Below are 10,257 nucleotides of genomic sequence, written 5' to 3'. Positions count from 1 at the left end.
GGGGTGTAGAGAGGTGGGAGGTGGATTTGCAAAAGTGTGATTAACTCAATAGCTTGCACGGAGAGGTTGTTTTGCACCGGATACGTAATTACGTGGGGGGGGGGGGCAGTGGCGGATCCACGGGGAGCTGGGGGTTCCAGCCCCCTCTACGGGCTGCAACCTCCATTGGAACAAGGGGAGCAAGAGGAGGAGAAAGTGAAGGGAGAAAAAGAGGAAGGAGAAGGCTTCAGCCCCCCATGGCTGTGACCTGGATCCGCTACTGGTGGGGGTGATTCTTCTAAGGCTTTGTTTGGAATGTTGGAATTGAATTTCATTCTAATAATCATAATTTAGACACAAATCTATTAAACTAATACTCCATGCACCCTAAAAACAAACAATGAACACGAATTGTTATCGACGAGACACATGCATGATATATATTTTCGCATGCATCTGGAGATCCGAGCCATGACCGAGACACCGGCCGCTTGACTTCCGTCGCGATGACAAGTCGTCGTCGTTACCTATCCACCCCCATGCAACGTTGTACCATGATCGAGATGACCCGTGCAACGCCCGGGTCGCCACGCCACTTCGATCACTCTCCTACCTGTACAAACCAAACCTTAACACCAGAGCAGCAAGCGAAAAGCTTCTTAATTACAAGCCATCAAGAAATTAAAACAAAGCTAGCTATAGCAAGCTTTCGCAGTTTCTCGCTGGAGAGCTGAATTTCTCTAATTTTGATCAAATTTCACTAGAGGAATCACGAAAACTTACAGAACTTTGTGAATCGAAGTGAACTACAATTAGAAACAGAGGGTGTATCTGTTTGTGTACAAATTAAAAAGAATTGGCGCGTCTGGATGTTTGGCTGTGCATGAGACTTGTAATGACCATAGGGGTAAAAAATCCCCCTCGCTGGTGGGCCAGGGTTCGGGGGGTTTCTCGGTCAGGTTGAGAGCCGAGGCTGTCGCTTCCTCTGTAACACCCAAAAATTCGAATCAGGAACCCAAATAAATTTAATTAGTTTTGTTATAGGCCGTTAAGGTTTTATTTGCTTTATCTTGCATTTTAGAGCATTTATCGGGAATTAAATAATTAATTAGCCATAAAATAAATATAAGGAAAATAGGTTGTGAGCATTCATGCCGCTTTGCATCTTTTTATTGTCTGTTGTTCAGTTTGAGTTTGAGTTCTTTGAATTCAAATTTAATTTGAATTTGTTTGAATCGGTTTTAAAGAAAAAGGAAAACCTTTTCTTCTCTCTTTCAGCCCAACCCTCTTTCCAGCCCGTTTTTCCTTTTCTTTCCCCGCGGCCCAAAACCTTGCTCCCGGCCCATTTCCTTTTTCCCTCTCCCGGCCCAGCCCGGCTCCCGCGCCCAGCCCGGCTCCCGCGCCCCTTGTAGCGAAAATGACCTCTCATGCCATATTTCAATATAATGTTTTGGCGATTGATGACACACACAACACTTGGACTAATATGATTGTTAAGATGAACATTCTCAGGCTTTTAGGTTCAAGTGATGACAAAGAGAAGATATGCGTAGCTAGGCCCGAAGGGCCGCACCTACGGTGGTTCCACTAACCGATGATGAGCAAATTGCACTCATCGGTGCAATAAACACAGAAGCTGCGAGTTAGGGTTTGGCACCGGATTAACCGGCGTTGGGTGTTTTACACTCACCGGTGTAATGGACTTGGAGGCCGAAGAAGCAGCAGGAGTTTTACAGGCACCGGTTAAACCGGCGATCAAGGCAAAGTGAACGTCGGTGTAGTTGTCCAGAGAGTTGGTTTTCGGGAACTCCGGGATCGTTACATGCACCGGTTAAACCGGCGATGAAGATGCATTCACCGGTTGATTATGTCGGTTGATTAAGGTAGCCGTTGAAGTATAACGGCTAGTTGGAAAAAGGTGCTCACCGGTTAAACCGGTGATGACACAAAGTGGATCATCAGTTTAACCGGTGATATCGCTTTTTGTCAGCCACTTTTCCAACGGCTCTTTTAGGGTGTGTGGGCTATATATACCCCCCAAGGCCGGTTGCTGCATATGGTTGGACGCCAGAAAAGTTGAAGGAAGTGTTGCCCAAGCAAACTAACATCTCCAACCATCCTAGCAAAGCTTAGTGTCATATCTAGCTTGTGAGAAGCTTTGAGAGAGTGCTTTGTGCACTTGTATAGGGATTAGTTCTTGCGAGAGCTCCCTTGAGCAAAGTCTTGCTGCGGCAAGCAACCGTGTACGCGTCATGTGACCCTCTGACTTGGTGTGGAGCGGCAACGACACTTTGTGCGGGGAAGGAGACCCCTTTTGGTGAGAAGCTCCAATAGTGAAGACGGTGCCGTTGGTGACGCTTTGAGAGAGACGGTGGCGGTGGCCTTGTCTTGGTGACTTGGCGCCACTTAGCCTTTGCTTGCCAGAAGCCTTGGTGGCGAACGCAAGACGGTGATCAAGCGAAGAGACTTGGCATCACACTTGTTCTTGTTGGACAAGTGGCCGTGGACGTAGGGAAGGACTTGGTGTCCTAACCGAACCACGTTAAATCGTGTGTCTTGGTGTCTTCATGGGAGTTTGTATATTCTCTCCCTTACCTCTTTACTTACCGTATTACGTTTCCGCTTTTACTCTATCTTGCGTGCCTTTACTTTCGTAGTTAGTTTGATTAGGATTGGCTATAGGTTGCAAGTCTTTTAGGGGTAAGTAGATAGTAGCATAAATAAACCTTAGTCATAACTAGCATGTGTAGGACGTGTTAGGTTTATCTCATGCAAATAGATTGAGCCCTATGATAGAAAGCAATTAGCGACCCTATTCACCCCCTCCCCCTCTAGGGTCGGACGCCACGGTGATCCTTACACCCCTCCACCCTCTCACTGCCGCGCGGGACCTGCCCGTCGGGGCGTCCCCTACCTCGGGTCCGAACCGGACTCGCGGAGGAGCCCGAGTCCGACTGGGGTTCGCGCCTCCTCCTGGGCCCGCACGCCAAGGCAGCCTACCCCGCCCTATAAATAGCGCCGCCCCTGCGCCCCCTGAACCCACCAAAAACCGCAGCCGCCGCCTTTTGCCTCGCTAACCCTAGCTCGCGCCGCCGCCATTGTTGGAGCTCGGAGCTCGGAGCCGCGCCGCCGTTCCGCCGCTTCATCGACGACTTCGAGCCACTCAGAAGCTTCGCCGGGTGGTGAGAAGACTTGAAGACCGTTTTCCTCTCTCTCTCTCTCTTGTTCTCGCGCTCACGGTTTTGCTCACCGGAGCTCCGCCGAGCCGCCTCGCCGCCGCGCGAGCACTCCGCCGTCCTAGCGCCTTCCCTAAACCCCTAAACGAGTTGCGGCCTCGTGCTCTCGCTCCCTGACTCGATCCCGAACCAAACCCTCGTTCGGATGGCCAATTTGGCCAACGCCGGCGAGCCGCCGCCGCTCTGCTTGCCGCCGGCGCTTTGCGCGGCCGCCCGGACCGCCCCAACCCTTCCCAGCCGTTAGATCTAGATCCGACAGCCGAGATTAGATCCAATCCTAGGTCAAAACCCAAAGTACCGGTCAACCCCTGGCTTTTTGCCAAAGAGACCCTATGTTTTCTCAAAAATTAACCCGCAGTCCTAGCCAGTTTAAGAATCTTTCCAAAGCAGTCCTTTTCTTTACATTTAGGCCCCTATTGTTTTAAAACCTTTACAAATAAGCCCTTATAGTCTTGTTTTAGTCATAACTTCACCGTTTTAAATCCGTTTTCGACGATACTTGCGCTCATGCAATCCTTGCAACGTGTAGAATAGTTTTATACCCTCGTTTGTATTGTACTTATTGTTTGGTGTACTGTTTCTTATTTGTTGTATGTGTTTGCTTGTATGTGCTCGTGTGATGTGTAGACGACGCGCCGTTCGAGGGTCAACAAGAGCAAGACTTTGAAGACGCCGATCAGCAACAGCGTTTTGAGGAAGGCAAGTGACCACTTGATCATGTTTTTGTCCCCAAATAAATCACAAGATATTCACATTTACTTTATTGCATGCATGTGTCTATAATATGATGGGAACCCAATTAAGAATTTTACCTAGATTGTTTATCCATGCCTTGATCAACCCGGGTACTTTAATTAAGATGTGTAGTATTGCTAGTTGCTTATACATAGATCATGGTTAGAGATACTTGATACAAATGTTACACATGTTACTTCATGTTCTATGGTTAATGTTGTTAAGAAAGATCATATGATTTAATTGGAACATGGAGAACCACCCAGGAAAACCGTACAACCACAATACTACATGGCTCTGGTCTTGGCTGATTAATTAGAAACTCTAGCTTGTGCCAGTCTTACCGAAAGATCAAGAGGGGATGCATCGATGGGGTATAGCCCGGTCCTCTTGGGGTAGCCGCCTTTGCTAAGGAGCTGACTATTAGGGAGGGTTATGCTCTGCTTTGTCTTGAAACCTTAGCGGACTGTCATTTGTTAGCGAATCTTTATAAAGGCCTCGTAGCGTCCCTATGCAACCATACCTTGGAAGTGTGGTATTGTGTCTGATCAACACATGTGTGGTTGGGTTCAAAGTTCTTCGGGACTTACGCGAATTGTGGTGAAAGTGTACAACCTCTACCGAGTTAAAACTAACCGGTTAGCTGTGCTCACGGTCAAGAACGGCTTGGACCCTCACATGATAATTGAACTTGAAGATGATCTAAATCGATGCTTTATTTATGTTGGAGATGGTTACTTATGATATTGTTGGATACTCTATATGCTTATTCTTGGGATTAATGGTATAAACTTACATGTAGTTAATGCTTGCTTAATAAAACTTGATCAATTAAAAGTGCTTATCACAGTTGAACCATGTCAGTTAATCCTTGTTTCAGCCTTGCATGTAATATATAGTTGTTTTCTTGCCACTTGTTGAGTACCAATCATAAGTGTACTCACTCTTGTATAATGCTGTTCAGACCAACATAACGATTGCCCGGAGTATCCAGAAGACTTTGAAGATTACTAGGCGTATGTCTCCCAGTCGACTGCCTGTGCTTGAAGATTCCGCTGTTACTCTGAGACGCTTTCTTTTCGCTTAAGATTAAGACATTCGGTTATGTAATAAAGTCTTTAATACTCTCTTTCGTCTTGATATTGTTATGATATTCATTTTATTGTCTATCGTATGCGTGTAAACTGATCCTGACGCACATATGAGAATGCATTCAGTTTTCTTTATAAACCGGGTGTGACATCCTCTTAATGAAACACGGGTGGGGACCGTTTCAAACTCCGATCGAGTTTTTAATGACCATAGGGGTGAAGGATGGGTCAATTCAGCACCTTGCGTCTTGGTTTATCCAATATACGAGCTTAAATATAAACATGGGGGTTGGGGGCCACGTGCTATTTTTTTGCCAAGTGTTTTTTTGCTGGTTTGCCGAGTGTTATATATTCTGCACTCGGCAAAGTTAGTGTTGTTTGCTGAGTGTTATTTTTTTGCCAAGTGTTTTATTTTCACACTCGGAAAATGGGTTGTTTGCCGAGTGTGGGTTTCCCCTAGTGGTTTCTATTTGCATTTTGCATAATATTGTAGGTCAGTTAGAAACACAGAAAGAAAACTTGCATTCTATAATTTTGTAGATCAGTTCGAAACAGTACAAATAAAGAAAACTTGTAAACGTTTTAGACAAAATAAAATTATGTTGGTTTTCATATAATCAAACGTTGAACGAGTCACACATGGGTTAAAGGCACCGTATCCTATGGAAACTAGGGTATTTGTGCAAACTTTGGAAACTCCAACGGAGACCACTGGATTCCCATCCGAGGGCGCTGGACAGATCTAGGAACAATTTGCATTTAGGCGCCCGCCCTCACCCCACCTGGCCTGCGAATTTTGCAAAAAACATCCCTCCATCAGCTACCCCCATGGCGCCGTCAGCCCCTTCGTTCTGTCCGTCATCCCCTCCATTCGTCACGTCCGTTTGCTTCTCGCCCCGTTGCCCCCCATCGATGCCCAGGAGGTCCTCCCCCCCATACTCTTATGACAATTGAACAACGTACTGTTAGCCCTCTCACTGACTCTCCGGTTGGATCTTAGCAAATGCCTTTTATCTGGCGACACAAACCCATGGCTGTGCTCCTCAACCGTTGAAATAATTCTATACTTCTTGTCACTGCCAAGCTTGACAACAATATGTGCCTGACATCCACATCTGGTTTCCATCACATTGTGTGTCTTCCTTTTTTCCCAGATTCATCACTTGCATTTGGTACGTTCTCCTTTCTATACCCTACCCTTGAACAATAATACCTCTTGATTAATATTTCCTCATTTCCCTTCTTGTGCTGACCAACACGAACTGAGAAACCAACTTCATGTGCATACGACTTGTAGAATTCCTCCACATCTTTGAGTGTATCAAAGATCATTCCAAGTTTTGGCTTCAAATGTTCTTTGGGATTTGTGTTGCTTCTGTCACTTGTACAAGAGACCTACGGAAGTGATAAATTGTATGAACTCATAATAAAATCACTCGATGCCATGAAGAGAACAGTAGAGGAACTTACTGCTGTACTCAAGTGTTGTGGTGTGCTTGGACGGTCAGCGTGGGCTTCAACTCCGGCGTCGACGTTGATGCCATCATGATCATCCACTGTAGGCATGCATGCACGTTAGCAATTATCAGATTAATTTTGAACAAAAAAGTAATGCCGGCATGAATGGCTGCCACTACCAACGCAGAAGTTCACGTGGCTGCCGGCCGCCAGCTCCATGGCGGACGACCGCTCCATGGCGGCGAGGAGCTCCATGGCGGACGGGCGGCTTTGAATGATGGGAGCGTCGAGAGCAGCGCTGTTAGGTGGATGGCTCCATGTCTGTTGGGCGGCGACGAGGCTGTCGGAGTTGGCACCTTCTCCCTAAGACGCAGCTCCCAACTCCATCGCGTTGCCGGCGGACGGCGGTTCCATGGCCGACGGCAAGACCACGGGCCGTGCGAGAATGGACGTGGGCGGCGGCGATCCATTCCGGTGCCCTTCAGCCACGGGCGGCGACCCGTGCGTACCTAGGGCTCGCGCGGACGTACGTGCCCAGGAACCGAGCTTCGATCGTTTTCGATCGGGACCAAACGGAGGGCGACGGACGGCACGGCACCAAACGGAGGGCGACGGAGGGAGGCGACGCCCGGCGCCGGCGGCGGCGGCTCGACGCTGGCGGTGGCGGTGGCCCGAGGCAGGCGGCGGCGGACTGAGGGAGGCGGGGACCCGAGGGAGGCCGCGAGCCGAGGGAGGCGTTGGAGGCCGGAGATGCTGTCGAGTCCGCCGGCGGAAGACCTAGGCCGGGCAGATGCGCTCGCCCAGTCGCGTGGAGGAAACGGAGACGGAAACGGCAGGTACTCGCCCAGACGGAACGGAACGGAGGGGGCACGTGCAAAAGAATCAGGCACCGGTGGGGTGAGGGCGGGCGCCTGGATGTAAATTTTCCCCACCTCTATCCGGCGCCCTCGGATGTTGATCATGTGGCCTATGTTGGAGTTTCTAAAGTTTGCATAAGGACTCTGGTTTCCATAGGATACGGTCCCTGGGTTAAAAAAAACAAAATTTTCCTGGACGTTGGAAACGCGTAGAGTGGTTCATTCCGCCACGTGCGAAAACGGATCCACCGACGATACAGTACGACCCGTCCAACGCCCGCTTCGCCACGCCGCTTCCCTCTGCTGTCTGCTCCCTCCCCATATAAGCCAACCCTACCAGCTTCTCCTCACCAAGCACACCACACCAGCTAGCTCGAGCTCGCCTTGATCGATCAGCTCCTTGATCTCGAGCTGCTAAGTCTGCTACCGCGCTAGCCAGCCGACCTCCTAGGACGCCATGGGCAGCTTGGACACCACCCCGGCCGCCTTCTCCGCCTTCGGCGACGACGCCGGATCATCGTTCCAGCCGCTCAACCCCGAGGACGTCCGCGCCTACCTCCACAAGGCCGTCGACTTCATCTCCGACTACTACAAGTCCGTCGAGTCCCTGCCCGTGCTCCCCGACGTCAAGCCGGGCTACCTGCAGCGCGAGCTGCAGGCCGCGCCGCCGGCCTCCTCCGCCCCCTTCGACGTCGCCATGAAGGAGCTCAGGGCCGCCGTCGTCCCGGGCATGACCCACTGGGCCAGCCCCAACTTCTTCGCATTCTTCCCCTCCACCAACAGCGCCGCCGCCATCGCCGGCGACCTCATCGCCTCCGCCATGAACACGGTCGGATTCACGTGGCAGGCCAACCCTGCCGCCACCGAGATGGAGGTGCTCGCGCTCGACTGGCTCGCGCAGCTCCTGCGCCTGCCGGCCAGCTTCATGAGCCGCGGCACCGGCGGCGGCGTCATCCTCGGCACCACCAGCGAGGCCATGCTCGTCACCCTCGTCTCGGCGCGCGACGCCGCCCTGCGCCGGATCGGCTCCGAGGGCGTCTCCGGGCTGCCGCGCCTCGCCGTGTACGCCGCCGACCAGACCCACTCCACCTTCTTCAAGGCCTGCCGCCTCGCCGGCTTCGACCCGGCCAACATCCGGTCCATCCCCACCGGGGCAGACACCGACTACGCCCTCGATCCGGCGAAACTGCTCGAGATCATGCAGGCCGACGTCGCCGCTGGCCTCGTGCCGACCTACATCTGCGCCACGGTCGGCACCACCTCTTCCAACGCCGTCGACCCTGTGGGCGCCATCGCCGATGTCGCCGCCGTGTTCAACGCGTGGGTGCATGTGGACGCCGCTTACGCCGGCAGCGCGTGCATCTGCCCGGAGTTCCGGCACCACCTCGCCGGCGTCGAGCGCGTGGACTCCATCAGCATGAGCCCGCACAAGTGGCTCATGACATGCCTCGACTGCACCTGCCTGTGGGTGCGCGACACGCACCGGCTCACCGGCTCGCTGGAGACCAACCCGGAGTACCTCAAGAACGACGCCAGCGAGTCCGGCGCCGTCACCGACCTCAAGGACATGCAAGTCGGCGTCGGCCGCCGCTTCCGCGGGCTCAAGCTCTGGATGGTCATGCGCACCTACGGCGCCGCCAAGCTCCAGGAGCACATCCGGAGCGACGTTGCCATGGCCAAGATGTTCGAGGACAATGTCAGGTCCGATGACAGGTTCGAGGTGGTCGTGCCGAGGAACTTCGCGCTCGTCTGTTTCAGGATCAAGCCCAGTCGCGGCATGACGGAGGAGGACGCCGACGAGGCCAACCGTGAGCTCATGGAGCGCCTGAACAGGACCGGGAAGGCGTACCTGGCGCACACGGTGGTCGGCGGCAAGTTCGTGCTGCGATTCGCGGTGGGGTCGTCGCTGCAGGAGGAGAGGCACGTCCGGAGCGCGTGGGAGCTCATCAAGAAGACGACCGCCGAGATCATGCAGGAGACATATGCAAGTATATAAAAACGAATATAGTATATGTTAGTTGATTGCATTGAGATGTTCGATTCTTTGTTGTTTTGCTGAAATAATGCTTGATGCCGAATGAAGGCAAATATCTTTGTTGAAGAGATATATGATTTTCTAAGGAGGGATCGGAGAATGTAATTCTTGGTTAATAATGTTTCCAATGCGCATATATTTAAATTTGCCCGCTTCCTTGTGAAATGGAATGATTTTCTGTCAAATTCTTTCAGATATTCACAACACAAGACAGTAACTGGTATTACGCATCCAAATGCTTGCACGCATTGTTGGAAGGGCAATGCAGTTTACCTTCTAAACGCCAATATGCTTGTCTGATTCCTGCATAAATTATAATGTGTTCTACAAAATTTCTTTAACATTTCCTATATTTAAATCAATGTGCTGATTATTATTGCACTGGACCATTGGGTCAGTAGTTCTAAATCATGGTATCATAACATTCAGATGATGCGCTTCCATATAAAAGAATAATATAAACAATACAAAATATCAAATGCCACCCATGGAACAAGCAGCGGCTAAGCCAACCAACCATATTTCCCAGAAGTTCAGGAAAAGGATCATGCATATAATGAGATGGTGTGAACGGGCTCCCCATGACCTAGTACTTGCTGTGTCATCCTCATCAACATTGTGCCACGCATTAAAAAAACCCTAAAACTTGGTCTTGAAACCGTCACAACTGAACAACAAATTAGGATATTGTAATACTGTCAACAATTTACATATTCGCTGGCCTAGTCTCCTTCAGAGTTCAGACTGCTGCCATCTTTCCTTTTTCTTATCTATGTTGAGTTAAAGTTGAACCCCCCTAAACCCCCACAATTGGAAATTCCATTGAAATACAGTGACTATAATTATAACAAATGGTTTTTACATCT

At 50.6% G+C, this 10,257-nt stretch overlaps 1 protein-coding gene across 1 annotated transcript; it reads left to right on the top strand.

Annotated features, from left to right (window-relative positions):
* Window positions 1–7,729: 7,729 nt before the first annotated feature.
* On the top strand, window positions 7,730–9,512 carry LOC120713868 (tryptophan decarboxylase 1-like). Its single transcript, XM_039999841.1, has one exon. The coding sequence runs from the start codon at window positions 7,814–7,816 to the stop codon at window positions 9,350–9,352; it is 1,539 nt and encodes a 512-aa protein (XP_039855775.1). The 5' UTR covers window positions 7,730–7,813; the 3' UTR covers window positions 9,353–9,512.
* The last annotated feature ends 745 nt before the right edge of the window (window positions 9,513–10,257 follow it).

The sequence above is a fragment of the Panicum virgatum genome, chromosome 6K (assembly GCF_016808335.1).
Source record: "Panicum virgatum strain AP13 chromosome 6K, P.virgatum_v5, whole genome shotgun sequence".
NCBI lineage: Eukaryota > Viridiplantae > Streptophyta > Magnoliopsida > Poales > Poaceae > Panicum > Panicum virgatum.
This window is presented reverse-complemented; position numbering and strand designations above follow the sequence as displayed.

Coding starts and splice junctions, on each gene's coding strand:
- LOC120713868 (XM_039999841.1), top strand. CDS start 7,814: ATGGGCAGCTTGGACACCACCCCGGCCGCCTTCTCCGCCTTCGGCGAC.